This window comes from Lampris incognitus, chromosome 5 (assembly GCF_029633865.1).
Source record: "Lampris incognitus isolate fLamInc1 chromosome 5, fLamInc1.hap2, whole genome shotgun sequence".
In the NCBI taxonomy this organism is placed as follows: Eukaryota; Metazoa; Chordata; class Actinopteri; order Lampriformes; family Lampridae; genus Lampris; species Lampris incognitus.
The window spans coordinates 67585385-67601711 of record NC_079215.1 but is presented as its reverse complement, the minus strand read 5'-3'; the positions used below and the strand labels follow the sequence as shown (position 1 = coordinate 67601711).

Below are 16327 nucleotides of genomic sequence, written 5' to 3'. Positions count from 1 at the left end.
CCGTTGCCCTAACGTCTGTGGTCATGAAATCCTTCGAGAGACTGGTGTTGGACCACCTGAAGGAAATCACAGGCCCCCTGCTCAACCCCCTGCAGTTTGCTTACCCAGTGGATGATGCAGTCAACATGGGACTGCACTACATCTTCCAACACCTCGACTCCCCAGGGACACACGCAAGGGTCCCATTTGTGGACTTCAGCTCAGCATTCAACACCATCGTCCCAGATATCCTCCACTCCAAACCCACTCAGTTCACTGTACCAGCCCCCACCTGCCAGTGGATTAAAACTTACGGACAATCACATCCAGCACCCACACAATCAGCACTGGCACCCCCCAGGGATGTGTGCTCTCCCCTCTACTCTTCTCCCTCTACACAAATGACTGCACCTCAGGTGACCCGTCTGTTAAACTCCTGAAGTTTGCAGATGACACAGCCATCATTGGCCTTATCCGGGATGGTGACAAGTCTGCATATAGACGGAAGGTTGATCAGCTGGCCCTCTGGTCCAGCCATAACAACCTGAAGTTGAACGCGCTCAAAACTGTGGTGATGACAGTGGACTTCAGGAGGAGCCACCCAAAACTGCCCCCCCACCATACTCAACAGCACGGTGTCTGCAGTGAAAACCTACAGATTTCTGGGTTCCACAATCTCCCAGGACCTAAGGGGGCATCTAACATAGACACAATCATCAAAAAGGCCCAGCAGAGGATGTACTTTCTCTACCGGCTCAGGAAGTTCAACCTACTTCAGGGACTGCTGATTCAGTTCTACACTACAATAATCCAGTCTGTCCTCTGCACATCCAGCACTGTCTGGTTTGAATCAGCCACCAAACAGGACAGGGACAGACCACAAGGGACAGTTAAGTCTGCAGAGAAAATCGCTGGTGCCGACCTGCCCTCCATTCAGGACTTATACACCTCCAGACTCAGGAAACGGGCAGGCAACATCACTGCAGACCCATCACACCCTGGTCACAACCTGTTCCAACTCCACCCCTCCGGTAGGCGCTACAGAGCACTGTACCCCAAAACAACCAGATATAAAAACAGTTTCTTTCTGCAGGCTGTCATTCAGATGAACACTCAACACTGTCAATAAATCCAACCATGTTGTATATATACTGTACTGTACATGTTGTATATACTGTACTGTACATGTAGTATATACTGTACTGTACATGTAGTATATACTGTACTGTACATGTATATACTGTACTGTACATATTGTATATAATGTACATGTTGTATATACTGTACTGTACACGTATATAGTGTACTGTACATGTTGTATATACTGTACTGTACATTGTACATACTGGTACGCTCTGTGGTGTCCATCTACCTCAGGCATGTATGTCAGTAACCTACTAACGTGTATTTCAGCATCTCTGATATATTCTCTGCACCACTGCACTTTATACCTCTTATTTCCCCTGTATAAGTCAGTCCTTGTGTATATATGTGAAGATTGTTGTGTTGTAGTGTTGTTATTCTATGTTAAGTACACTGAGAGAGCCACGACACCAGAGTCACATTCCATGTAGTGCAAACCCACATGGCCAATAAACATGATTCTGGTTCATCCGTCAGTCGTGGAGATCTCTGCCTTCTCTCGAATACAGTGGAACTGGATGGCACTCGGCTTGTGTTGCTTAAAACGCCAAAACATTTGAAAAACTCCACAGCAACAGAAATCATGACCTGGTTACTGAAGACAATCCAAAGATTCTGCTGTGAGCAGTTTTATGTAGGTGTAGTTCTGTCTAAGAAAGTAGTTCCTAGATGAAACTACTCACAACAAGGTCTGTGGATTATCTTCAGTAGCCAGGTTCTGATTTCTGGACAGAGACTTTGCTGTTGAGATTTTCCAAATTAGATTTTTTTTTTTGGTGCTTTAAGCAACACAAGCCGAGTGCCATCCAGTTCCATTGCATTAAAGAGAAGGCAGACATCTCTACAGCCCATATCGCCAAAACTCGACAACTCACACCAAAACTCGACCTACATGGATAAAGAGCACTACAGGTAAGAGGAAAAACATGTATTTCTGATTTTGGGGTGAACCGTCCCTGTAAAAACATCTGAAGTCTTGTCTTACCGTTGTGTTATTGCTGGAGAAATGAACGAGAGCCGATCAGCAGAGCAGCCGCTCGCCTTCCTCCATTTTATATCCTGACACCAGTGACGGTGAAACACATGTAAGACTTTTAATAGGGGCTGTGAGATTATGAGAGCCTGGTATCTGTCATTCCATGGCAGACTTGCTTGCTTTCATGCAAGGGTCCACCTAGGAGGCTTCACATCCACAGACTGACTGGCAAAACCACATCGGAGGCTGCACATCCACAGACTGACAGGCAAAACCACCTGGGAGGCTGCACATCCACAGACTGACAGTCAAAACCACCTCGGGGGCTGCACATCCACAGACTGACAAGCAAAACCACCTAGGAGGCTTCACATCCACAGACTGACTGGCAAAACCACATCGGAGGCTGCACATCCACAGACTGACAGGCAAAACCACCTAGGAGGTTGCACATCCACAGACTGACTGGCAAAACCACATCGGAGGCTGCACATCCACAGACTGACAATCAAACCCACCTAGGAGGCTGCACATCCACAGACTGACAGGCAAAACCACCTCGGGGGCTGCACATCCACAGACTAACAGGCAAAACCACCTCGGAGGCTGCACATCCACAGACTAACAGGCAAAACCACCTCGGAGGCTGCACATCCACAGACTAACAGGCAAAACCACCTCGGAGGCTGCACATCCACAGACTAACAGGCAAAACCACCTCGGAGGCTGCACATCCACAGACTAACAGGCAAAACCACCTAGGTGGCTGCACATCCACAGACTGACAGGCAAAACCACCTAGGTGGCTGCACATCCACAGACTAACAGGCAAAACCACCTCGGAGGCTGCACATCCACAGACTGACAGGCAAAACCACCTCGGGGGCTGCACATCCACAGACTGGACTGACAAGCAAAACCACCTAGGAGGCTGCACATCCACAGACTGACAGGCAAAACCACCTCGGGGGCTGCACACCCACAGACTAACAGGCAAAACCACCTAGGAGGCTGCACATCCACAGACTGACAGGCAAAACCACCTACGAGGCTGCACATCCACAGACTGACAGGCAAAACCACCTAGGAGGATGCACGTCCACAGACTGAGAGGCAAAACCACCTGGGAGGCTGCACATCCACAGACTGACAGGCAAAACCACCTAGGAGGCTGCACATCCACAGACTGACAGGCAAAACCACCTAGGAGGCTGCACATCCACAGACTAACAGGCAAAACCACCTCAGAGGCTGCACATCCACAGACTGGCAAAACCACCTAGGAGGCTGCACATCCACAGACTGACAGGCAAAACCACCTAGGAGGCTGCACATCCACAGACTGACAGGCAAAACCACCTAGGAGGCTGCACATCCACAGACTGACAGGCAAAACCACCTAGGAGGCTGCACATCCACAGACTGACAGGCAAAACCACCTAGGAGGCTGCACATCCACAGACTGACAGGCAAAACCACCTAGGAGGCTGCACATCCACAGACTGACAGGCAAAACCACCTAGGAGGCTGCACATCCACAGACTGACAGTCAAAACCACCTAGGAGGCTTCACATCCACAGACTGACAGGCAAAACCACCTAGGAGGCTGCACATCCACAGACTAACAGGCAAAACCACCTAGGAGGCTGCACATCCACAGACTGACGTTTTCATTTGGTAGATTTTTTAGCTCGAGGGCAGCATGTTAACACCCCCCCCCCATATTTCCTGTTCAATCAACTTGGGCGCCACACAAAAGTCTGATAATATCAGGAAAACACACGGGGGTTTTCTGTCCATGTGTGTGGCCAGGTGGGAACACAGGAGGAGGGGAGACCCTACCTGCTGCAGATCTGCACCCTGTCATGTTCTGAGCTTTATTTATAGTTTCTGGAACAAGACCAAGTTTGAAAGATGAGTTATTCTTTTGGGATTTTCCCCTTTCTTCTGCCCAATTACATCCGGCCAATCACCCCACTCTTCTGAGCCGTCCCGGTCTCTGCTGCTCCACCCCCTCAGGTGATCCAGGAGGGCTGCAGACTACCACATGCCTCCTCCATACATGTGGAGTCACCAGCCGCTTCTTTTCACCTGACAGTGAGGAGTTTCACCAGGGGGACGTAGCGCGTGGGAGGATCACGCTACTCCCCCCAGTTCCCCCTCCCCACTCCGAACAGGTGCCCCGATCAACCAGAGGAGGCGCCAGTGCAGCGACCAGGACACATACCCACATCCGGCTTCCCACCCACAGACACGGCCAATTGTGTCTGTAGGGACGCCCGATCAAGCCGGAGGTAACACGGGGATTCGAACCGGCGATCCCTGTGTTGGTAGGCAACAGAATCGACCGCCACGCCACCCGGACGCCATAAAGATGAGTTATTGATTAGGATGTAGGTTCATTCAAATACACAACCACTTTCTCCGTCTCTCCTCATTCTCTCTCTTGCACTCTATTTCTCTCCCTCCCCATCAGTCTTTCCCCCCCTCCGTCAGTCTCTCTCTCTCCCCGTCAGTCTCTCTCTCTCTCTCCCGTCAGTCTCTCTCTCTCTCTCCCATCAGTCTCTCTCTCTCCCCGTCAGTCTCTCTCTCTCTCTCCTCGTCAGTCTCTCTCTCTCCCCGTCAGTCTCTCTCTCTCTCCCGTCAGTCTCTCTCTCTCTCCCGTCAGTCTCTCTCTCTCTCCCCGTCAGTCTCTCTCTCTCTCCCCATGTCTCTCTCTCCCGTCAGTCTCTCTCTCTCTCTGTCCATCAGTCTCTCTCTCTCTCCCCGTCAGTCTCTCTCTCTCCCCGTCAGTCTCTCTCTCTCCCCATGTCTCTCTCTCCCGTCAGTCTCTCTCTCTCTCTGTCCATCAGTCTCTCTCTCTCTCCCCGTCAGTCTCTCTCTCTCTCCCCGTCAGTCTCTCTCTCTCCCCATGTCTCTCTCTCCCGTCAGTCTCTCTCTCTCTGTCCATCAGTCTCTCTCTCTCTCCCCGTCAGTCTCTCTCTCTCCCCGTCAGTCTCTCTCTCTCCCCGTCAGTCTCTCTCTCTCTCCCCATCAGTCTCTCTCTCTCCCCATGTCTCTCTCTCCCGTCAGTCTCTCTCTTTCTCCCATCAGTCTCTCTCTCTCTCTGTCCATCAGTCTCTCTCTCTCCCCGTCAGTCTCTCTTTCTCCCGTCAGTCTCTCTCTCTCCCCATCAGTCTCTCTCTCTCCCCGTCAGTCTCTCTCTCTCTCCCCATCAGTCTCTCTCTCCCCCCGTCAGTCTCTCTCTCTCTCCCATCAGTCTCTCTCTCTCCCCCCATCAGTCTCTCTCTCCCCCCGTCAGTCTCTCTCTCTCTCCCATCAGTCTCTCTCTCTCCCCCCATCAGTCTCTCTCTCTCCCCGTCAGCCTCTCTCTCTCTCTCCCATCAGTCTCTCTCTCTCCCTCCCCATCAGTCTCTCTCTCTCCCCGTCAGTCTCTCTCTCTCTCCCATCAGTCTCTCTCTCTCTCCCATCAGTCTCTCTCTCCCCCCCCGTCAGTCTCTCTCTCTCTCCCCCCGTCAGTCTCTCTCTCTCTCCCATCAGTCTCTCTCTCTCCCCCCATCAGTCTCTCTCTCTCCCCGTCAGCCTCTCTCTCTCTCTCCCATCAGTCTCTCTCTCTCCCTCCCCATCAGTCTCTCTCTCTCTCTCTCTCCCATCAGTCTCTCTCTCTCTCCCATCAGTCTCTCTCTCCCCCCCGTCAGTCTCTCTCTCTCTCTCCCCATCAGTCTCTCTCCCTCCCCATCAGTCTCTCTCTCCCCGTCAGTCTCTCTCTCTCTCTCTCTCTCCCATCAGTCTCTCTCTCTCCCTCCCCATCAGTCTCTCTCTCTCTCTCCCATCAGTCTCTCTCTCTCCCCCCGTCAGTCTCTCTCTCTCTCTCCCATCAGTCTCTCTCTCTCCCCCCGTCAGTCTCTCTCTCTCCCCCCATCAGTGTCTCTCTCCCCGTCAGTCTCTCTCTCTCTCTCCCGTCAGTCTCTCTCCCCCCGTCAGTCTCTCTCTCTCTCTCCCATCAGTCTCTCTCTCTCTCCCCGTCAGTCTCTCTCTCTCCCCCCATCAGTCTCTCTCTCTCTCTCCCCATCAGTCTCTCCCCCCCCCGTCAGTCTCTCTCTCTCCCCCCGTCAGTCTCTCTCTCTCTCTCCCATCAGTCTCTCTCTCTTGTTTCTCTCTTACCTTGAGGTTCTGTCCATCAAAAGGCAGTGATCCGCTGACCAGCGTGTACAGAATGACTCCCAGACTCCAGACGTCCACTTCGGGTCCGTCGTACTTCTTCCCCTGAACCAATCAGAGCCACAGCACAAAATCACATGATGCCGGCGGCGACGCCAAAACTAGAAAGCCGACAGGCTCCGTCTCTCATCCAGCAGCCAGCAAACACTCACAGCTTCACTTCCTCCACATTTAACTGGCGGCTTCTTCATGTCCTTTCAGTTTCTTTAGTCAAGAGTTCAGGTTATTTTCAGCTGTAACGTTTTTAAGGCCATTTTATGGTCTATTAGTAAAATGATACAATATTACCATGTGTGTGATCATACTACCGTAGCGCACTATAGGGGCACAATTCACCACAACTGGTAGACGCGGGCCCTTTAAGAAAGGGTTTCTGGGTTGAGAGGGTGGAGTGAGGACTAGGTTGGTTGGAGCAGCGCCATGTTGTGGAGATGGTGATTTTGTACGGAAGAATAAATGACACACGCGTTCGGGTAGTCAGTGAGAGTCCGTCTCTACTTCCCTGCAATTTCCACACTACTCTGATTTCAGTAAAAGGTTTGGAGGCTCCTCTCAAAGTTCAGGTGATGTTTGATTAGAGTTTCTCCCCCTTTTTCTCCCCAACTGTACCCGGCCAATTACCCCACTCTTCCGAGCCATCCCGGTCTCTGCTCCGCCCCCTCTGCTGATCCAGGGAGGGCCGCAGACTACCACATGCCTCCTCCCACACATGTGGAGTCACCAGCCACTTCTTTTCACCTGAGAGTGAGGAGTTTCACCAGGGGGGACGTAGCGCGTGGGAGAATCACGCTATTCCCCCGAGGCGAATATTTTTTTCCTAGGATGAATCCGGAAGGTTACCGCCCTCAGGCGCTAGGATTGGCCAGATCTGCCTGTCAGTCAAGACCGATGCAAATGTGCAACAACGCTAACCGTGTGATTTTTTTTCGTACCCGTTTTCTGGGAACTCTGCCTCTGATTGGCTAGGACTCGTTGCCTCCGTTGGTTAGGTTGGTTAAGTTTAGGGTTAGGGTGGGGTTAGGGATAGGGTTAGCCAATCAAAGATAGAGTAGGGGCGGGTATTCCTGGAATCCAGGTGGGAAAAATAATAACGCTCCCGGGAAAACAGGTACGAAAAAAAATCACGCACCCTAACCCTAGCCACGTTTTCTAGCTAACTGTTAGCCATTAGCCACGTTTGCAACCAAGCTAACTGTGCCAACTTAACTGTGTGTACGGTAAGCGAATATTTTTTTCCTGGGATGAATCCGGAAAGTTGACCGACAGGCAGATCTGGCCAATCCTAGCGCCCGAGGGCGAGAACTTTCCGGATTCATCCTAGGAAAAAAAAAGCCCCCCCCCCCCGACCGACCGACCAGAGGAGGCGCTAGTGCAGCGACAAGGACACATATCCACATCCGGCTTCCCACCCGCAGACACGGCCAATTGTGTCTGTAGGGACGCACGACCAAGCCGGAGGTAACATGGGGATTCGAACTGGCGATTCCCATGTTGATAGGCAACAGAATAGACCACCATGCTACCCGGACGCCCTTTAATTACAGTTTATGATCTATACTGGCCTGCTCTTAAACCCCATTCAGGGTACATCAGTTTGTTTTGCTGCTCTGCGTTCCAACAAGTGTTTAAGTGTGTGTGTCTGTCAGAGGAGGCTGGTCCACAGAGACAGATGAGGTGGCTCCTCCTCTATGTTTCAGAGGCAAGATGGAGATAAAAAAAAATAAATATATATATATATAAAGGGTAATTTGTTGAAATAAACCTTACCAAACCTCAGTATCATGTTTAAAATAAATTTCTCTCTTCTTCAGAAAAATCCATTATTGAAATTTTGACTAAACTCCTTCATCAGCGTCACCGGCAGGCTAGAGGGGGGAGGGTAGTCTGTGTGATGTGATGGAGGGCAGGGGAGGAGCTCCTGCTGTCGTCCTTAGGGTGGGCTCTCTTATATCAATTTAATGTACTTTATTTTTTCATGCTAATCTGTTATTGGCCAAAATATGTAAAGTGATGCTCCAACAGAGGACGTCTTTCCCAACCAATCACCAACCAGAATACAATGCTGACATCACGTTGGTCCAATGACAATTTCCAAGTTTCATCTTCAGTTCTCTACCACTGAAAGTATACCACTGTACATGAACGTGATGAACTGTCGGTAATATGACAGATTCCTACCCAGATAGCAAGGAAACTTTGGCCCGAATATGGCCCACATCTGCAGTTATCTTACGGCCCACATTCCACCTTGAATGACGGCGTTGACTCAGGGTGAGTGTGGCTGCCTCAACTCAGCCACACTTGGGCCACATTTGGACCACAAAGTATGTGCTGTAACCCAAGTCAAGCCCGGTTCATTACATTTGGGCCATGTCTGGCCCACACAACACTTGCCGTAACCCAAGTCAGGCCCGGCTTATGACATTTGGGCCACGTCTGGCCCACACAAGTTGCCAGTGCCGTAACTGAGCCGTAAGTACCAAAAGTGCCCCAGATTAGGCCCAAATGTGTCTGCTATCTGGGCACAGTAGCATATTAGCAAAGAAATATAACGTGCAAATTGCAAACTACTTTTAAACACAAAAATAAAGAAAATACATTTTATTAAGGCCTTTTCAACAGTCCAAATTTCCTTTTTTTCAGATTTACGCCCCCTCCCCCCCTTTTTTTTTATCAAGCAGGAGCTAGCTACTTGCATTAGCCAACACAACAGTTAGCTTGCTGTAGCAGCCCTGAAAGACTGTAAGCTAATGGTGAAAATGGAGCTGGAGAGAGTGCTGCTGCTACTGCTAACGAGGCGATTACCAGCAGCGTGAGTGAGGGGTCACAGAGAGGCATGGAGGCAGACGCACTGCGTGGGATGGGGAAGAACAACTTGTTGCACAACCATTCCACAGGGTGGATTACACAGCAAAGGTGAAGATCAAGACTGCTAATGGCCTCTGTGCATATCTGTAGTCCACTGACTTCCGGTTTCTACTGCAGCGGTCATACCAGTTTCCTGTTTGTTGGCAACAATATGTGCAACTTGAAACTTTTCACCTGTTTGCTGGTAGGTGCAGGTGAAAGTGTGTTGACAGTTGTGTGCATGTGGTTGACATTTATCCATGCTAAATCTTTCAGCCATCGCGAAAAATATGCCCTTGTCAATAGCACACGCCAACAAACAGGACACTGGCATGACCGCTGCAGTAGAAACCCGAAGTCAGTGGACAACAGTTATGCACAGAGCGGATGTTGTGAACCATTGCTTTACTGCTTAAAATTTCGTTGAACATAAGAAAGCAGAGATAAGAACATAAGAAAGTAGCCAACTAATGTGAAATAACATGATGCTGTGGGTTGGTTTTCCTCCTGTCCTCAATTTTTTGAGTCACCCGCCGCCACTGGTGTGTATGTATCTATATGTGTATTTACGTGTGCGTGTGTGTATTTATATTGTGTGGGTACCTGGAAGAGTTCAGGTGCAGCGTAGGGGGGGGAACCACAGAAGGTGTCCAGTTTGGTGCCGACAGTGAATTCATTACTGAAGCCGAAGTCTGCAATCTTGATGTTCATCTCAGAGTCCAGCAGTAGATTCTCTGCCTGGGTGGGAAACACACCGACGGTCAGTCATCCTTCTCCAGCCCCAGACCTCGACCTCAACAGTTCCAACCTACACTAAACCTCAACAGTTCCAACCTACACTCGACCTCAACAGTTCCAACCTACACTAGACCTCAACAGTTCCAACCTACACTAGACCGCAACAGTTCCAACCTACACTAAACCTCAACGGTTCCAACCTACACTAAACCTCAACGGTTCCAACCTACACTAAACCTCAACAGTTCCAACCTACACTAGACCTCAACGGTTCCAACCTACACTAGACCTCAATAGTTCCAACCTACACTAAACCTCAACGGTTCCAACCTACATTAGACCTCAACAGTTCCAACCTACACTAAACCTCAACGGTTCCAACCTACATTAGACCTCAACAGTTCCAACCTACACTAAACCTCAACGGTTCCAACCTACACTAGACCTCAACAGTTCCAACCTACACTAAACCTCAACGGTTCCAACCTACACTAAACCTCAACGGTTCCAACCTACACTAAACTCAACGGTTCCAACCTACACTAGACCTCAACAGTTCCAACCTACACTAAACCTCAACGGTTCCAACCTACACTAGACCTCAACGGTTCCAACCTACACTAAACCTCAACGGTTCCAACCTACATTAGACCTCAACGGTTCCAACCTACACTAAACCTACACTAAACCTCAACGGTTCCAACCTACACTAGACCTCAACGGTTCCAACCTGCACTAGACCTCAACAGTTCCAACCTACACTAAACCTCAACGGTTCCAACCTACACTAGACCTCAACGGTTCCAACCTACACTAGACCTCGACAGTTCCAACTTACACTAGACCTCAACAGTTCCAACCTACACTAAACCTCAATGGTTCCAACTTACACTAGATCTCAACAAGTCCAACCTACACTAAACCTCAACGGTTTAGATATAAACTACAGAGGATATAAAAGTCTACACACCCCTGGCAGGTATTTGTGATATAAAAAAAATTAAACTAAGATAAATCGTATCAGAACTTTTTCCACCTTTAACGGGAAATCGCAACCTACAAAATTCAAGCTAAAAACAAAGTAAAACCTTTTCAGGGAAAACAATTAAGAAAAACTTACAATAACCTGGCTGCATAAGTGTGCACACCCCTACACTAACAATAACTCAGTCTTTTTGGGTGAGAGTCTCTCAGCTAGGCACATCTTGACTTGGCAGTATTTTCTCACTCTTCCTTGCAAAAGCCTTCTAGATCACAACCATCCAACTTCACTTTTCTTCTTCTAAACATCACAGTAATAAATAAAGTCACTCAATAGTCACTCAACACCTCCAAAACAAAGGAGATCATCATCAACTTTAGGAAACAGGAAGAGGAACTTGTTCCCTGATACATCGGAGGTGACATGGTGGAGAGGGTGACCAGCTTCAAATTCCTTGGCACACACATCTCCCAGGACCTCACATGGACTGTCAACACAACTTCCCTAGTGACGTAGTAGGCACAGCAGTGGCTTTACTTTCTCCAGACACTGAGGAGAGCTAATGTGTCCCAGCCGCTGCTGGTGCCCTCCTATTACTGCTCCATAGAGAGCATCCTCACCTATGGCATCTTAGTGTGGTGTGCAGCTGCACTGTGGCTGATAGAAAGCCCTGCAGAGAGGGAGGAAGTCAGCTCAGAAACCATTGGCACACAGCTACCTTCATTCACTAGAGGACATATACAGATCCTGCTGCCTACGTCAGACCACAAACATAATCAAGGACTCATCTCACCCCGGCAACCACCTTTTCACTCTGCTGCCCTCTGGGAGGCGCTATAGGTCTTTCAAGACCTGTACTTCCAGACTTCTGAGCAGTTTCTACCCAAGTGCCATTAATCAACTGAACTCTGTTAACCAGCTCTAAGGTTGCAATAATATCCTGAAACTGTGGAATAACACCTGTACATTTGGCATGTGCCATAGACGATGCTGACTCGGGTTAGTGCGATACACAGACTGTTTATCTAGTGTAACACATATTACACTTGTTTTTACATTTACGCACACATTATCCATATGTTGATTGTGCTGCAAATGTGTGTCTATTTGTGTGTGTGTGTACATTTTTTTTATATGTGTGTGTGTGTGTGTGTGTCCCCTACTGTAGGGGATCTCAGAGCTACAGTGGTCCCCAGAGGTCTAATGTGCAGGCCCATGTGAAGTGGACACGCCCTGGCATTGACCAACCACTGTCCCACTGCCTTGTGGGTAAGTGTAGGACGACAAAGGCTAGGGGAGCACACCCTGAGAGAAAAGCAACGTGCATGGCGGTGCACGATAGGCGGTCCTCTGACAGACTGGAGCTCCGGCAGCCTCCTGCAGCTGTGGAAGAGTGCTGGTCGTCTTGGGCCCCCCTTGCCACCGGATCCCACCCTCTCACAGTGAAGAAGTGCTGCTAGGACATGCGCACCCCCAGCGGCACTGTAAATAATCTCTTTGCGCAGGTATCCACCTCTGCCTCGGTGAGACCGGCAACCGGAATATGGATCAAAGTCTGGCGGCGATGGGGTGTCTGGTGACGGGAGCAGGTATGAAGGCACTGGAAGCTCCTAATCAGACCCCTGCACGCCAGCGGCACAGGGCTATCCATGGTCGCCAGCAGCTGGGCTTGAGTGGCAGCTGCTCTCGGCAGACCCCTGTGTGTCTGAGCAGCCCTATTTAGGAGCCACGCTGCTCACCCCAACTGGGGAGGGGCCTAGAAAAGGTGGCCTAAACATTGCCCACTCAAAACATCCTGGATAGGCTACCGCACCTGTCGGGACATTCCACTCTGCGGTCGAAATAAACAAAAGAAAATAATCCCTTTAAACTGGCAACATGGAACATAAGAACTCTGCTGGACGTTAATGCCGAAAGACCTCAGCGGAGGACTGCACTCATTCAAAGACTGAAGTAGTATGCCAGTGGGCATCTACTCCTCCATCTCATTCACCAACCTTCACCATCTCCGACAAACCACTCGCAACAGTGGAATCCTTCAAATACCTGGGCAGCTTCCTCTCTGAATCCTTCAAATACCTGGGCAGCTTCCTCTCTGACGACTGCAGCATCGACAGGGAGATGCAAAACCGGATTAAACAAGCGTCATCCTCTTTTGGCAGACTTAGGAGAAGGGTCTTTCAAAACAAAGACCTCAACCTCCACACCAAAATATCTGTCTACTTGGCAGTTGTCATCACAACTCTCCTCTACAGCTGTGAGGCGTGGACCCTGTACAGCCACCACCTCAGGATGCTTGAGGCCTTCCACATCAGATGCCTACAGTGCATCCTGAGGAGAACCTGGCGTGACCGAGTGCCCCATACTGAAATACTCCGCAAGACCAACTGCATCAGCATGGAGGCTACCGTCACCCAGCACCAACTTTGCTGGCTCGGTCACGTCATCAAGATGCCAAAGGAGCGCTTACCATGTAAAGTGCTGTATGGCCAGCTACATCTCGGCTGCCGCTTGGCAGGGGGCCAGAAAAAACGGTACAAAGACCAGCTGAAGACCATCATAAAGAAGTGCGGCCTGAACCCGAGCCAGCTGGAAGACAATGCCGCCCAACACTCCATCTGGCAGCAGCTCTGTCAACAAGGGGTGCAAAACCTCGAGAAGGACCGCGGTGATCGACAGACCAGAAGACGTCTGAAGAGACATGAAGCCAGTACCACACCTACACCCCCAGTCAGCACACCTACATCCCCAGTCAGTACCACACCTACACCCCCAGTCAGTATACCTACACCCCCAGTCAGTATACCTACACCCCCAGTCAGTACCACACCTACACCCCCAGTCAGTACCACACCTACACCCCCAGTCAGTGCTCCTACACCCCCAGTACCACACCTACACCCCCAGTCAGTACCACACCTACACCCCCAGTCAGTACCACACCTACACCCCCAGTCAGTGACCTCACCTGTTCTGTCTGTGGCAGACAGTGTGGATGGCGGATTGGGCTTTACAGCCATGAGAAGACTCACAAGTGACAGAGGCAGGATTGTCATCATCGGACACGACAGACAACATTAAGTAAGTAAGTGTGTATGTGTATGTGTGTGTGTATGTGTGTATATATATACATACACACACATACACATACATACTACATATGTATATAAATAACTTTGTTTAATGAAACACTCAACGGTAGGGAAAGTGCTCAACAAACAAGGAGCAAAATAATCCAGTGAGTCATAAATTCTTTATGAGACAGTACAAGCCCGTTTCATGCCAAGTCCCAGCAACCCTCCCGGCACTTAACAGCTACACTACGTTGCTCTGTTTGTGCCGCGGGACCTGATCCTTGGGGGGGACCTGATCCTTGGGGGGGACCTGACCCTTGGGGTGGACCAGCTTCTGGTGCAGTGTGTTTTGGGGTTTGAAAGCAACTGAGACGCAGTGTTTGGAAAATACGCCTCTCAGCTGTTCTGACATTCCCACCACATACAGAATCACCACTGGTTTACTCTTAGGCAGCTGTTGTCCTTCTCCTTTCTCTGATTGGCTGGTCCACTGTTTGGGCGTCTTCCTGGCTTTGACAAACACCCAGTTAGGATCACCACACTTAACCAGGGCCTGTTTGATGTGGGACTTCTCCTCTTCCCCAACCGCTGTGTTGGTAGGGACGTTGTCAGCCAATAAGATGCTTTGCCTGCTACCATTAACATCCATCCATCCATCCTTCTATCCATCCATCCATCATGCATTTCTGCTAATCCAGTTAAGGTCATGGGGGTTGGAGGACATCACAGGTTTATTGCCTATAGGTGGGTCGGTCTCCAGTTCACCTGACATGTGTGTGTGTGTGTGTGTGTGTGTGTGTTTACCTTGAGATCTCGGTGGACGATCCTCTTCTGGTGACAATACTGCACCGCTGACACAATCTGACAAAAGAGGAAGAGATCGGCATGACATCCCAAATCACAACCCGCCAACCACAACGTCAGCAAAAACAACATCGCCTGAAAAAATTATCATCTAAACCGAGAAAACTGATAGTTAGGATACCGGAAAACTGGGAAAAAAATTTTCATCTCAACCGAGAAAACAGATAGTTAGGATACGGGAAAACTGGGAAAAAATGATCATCTCAACCGAGGAAACTGATAGTTAGGATACGGGAAAACTGGGAAAAAAATTATCATCTCAACCGAGAAAACAGATAGTTAGGATACGGGAAAACTGGGAAAAAATGATCATCTCAACCGAGAAAAAAGATAGTTAGGATACGGGAAAACTGGGGAAAAAATGATCATCTCAACCGAGAAAACTTATAGTTAGGATACGGGAAAACTGGGGAAAAAATTATCATCTCAACAGAGAAAACAGATAGTTAGGATACGGGAAAACTGGGAAAAAAATGATCATCTCAACCGAGAAAACTGATAGTTAGGATACGGGAAAACTGGGGAAAAAATGATCATCTCAACAGAGAAAACAGATAGTTAGGATATGGGAAAACTGGGGAAAAAATTATCATCTCAACCGAGAAAACGGATAGTTAGGATACGGGAAAACTGGGGAAAAAATTATCATCTCAATTGAGAAAACAGAGTTAGGATACGGGAAAACTGGGGGAAAATTAGCATCTCAACCGAGAAAACGGATAGTTAGGATACGGGAAAACTGGGAAAAAAATGATCATCTCAACCGAGAAAACGGCTGCATAACTACACATAAATGAGAAAATACAAGACTAGAGATTAACCCAACATATTAAAAGTCTGTGTTTTAATATGTGATGTTCAATTAAGTAATTATTATTGGTATTATTATTATCATTTTGATTTCCCCCCTTTTTCTCCCCAATTGTACCTGTCCAATTACCCCACTCTTCCGAGCCATCCTGGTCTCTGCTCCACCCCCTCTGCTGATCCAGGAGGGCTGCAGACTACCACATGCCTCCTCCCATACATGTGGAGTCACCATCCGCCTCTTTTCACCTGACAGTCGGGAGTTTCACCAGGGGGACGTAGCACGTGGGAGGATCATGCTATTCCCCCCAGTTCCCCCTCCCTCCTGAACAGGCGCCCCGACCGACCAGAGAGGGCGCTAGTGCAGCGACCAGGACACATACCCACATCCAGCTTCCTTCCCGCAGACACAGCCAATTGTGTCTGTAGGGACACCCGACCAAGCCAGAGGCAACATGGGGATTCGAACCGCCGATCCCTGTGTTGTTAGGCCACAGAACAGACTGCTATGCTACCCAGACGACCACAGTTCAGTTTATTTTTTACTCATTTTACATTTATTTAAGGCCCTGTCTTTTCAGGTTAGTGACTCCATTATTGATGCTTTCATTCCCCAGCATCAATGCTCCACCACAAGCTCATGAACTTGAATGGTCCTGTTAGCTGCTATGCTAATGGTAAATTATATGAACCCA

General features: G+C 49.3%; 1 protein-coding gene across 2 annotated transcripts in view; it reads right to left on the bottom strand.

Annotated features, from left to right (window-relative positions):
• mark1 (MAP/microtubule affinity-regulating kinase 1) overlaps positions 1-16327 on the bottom strand; it is a 72688-nt gene that overhangs the window by 21481 nt on the left and 34880 nt on the right. For both annotated transcript variants that reach the window (XM_056281082.1, XM_056281083.1), the window contains exons 7-9: positions 14766-14822; positions 9771-9905; positions 6264-6365 (exon numbers count right to left, since the gene is read on the bottom strand). In XM_056281082.1, coding sequence (XP_056137057.1) covers positions 6264-6365; positions 9771-9905; positions 14766-14822 — 294 coding nt within the window. The remainder of the gene's footprint in view (positions 1-6263; positions 6366-9770; positions 9906-14765; positions 14823-16327) is intronic.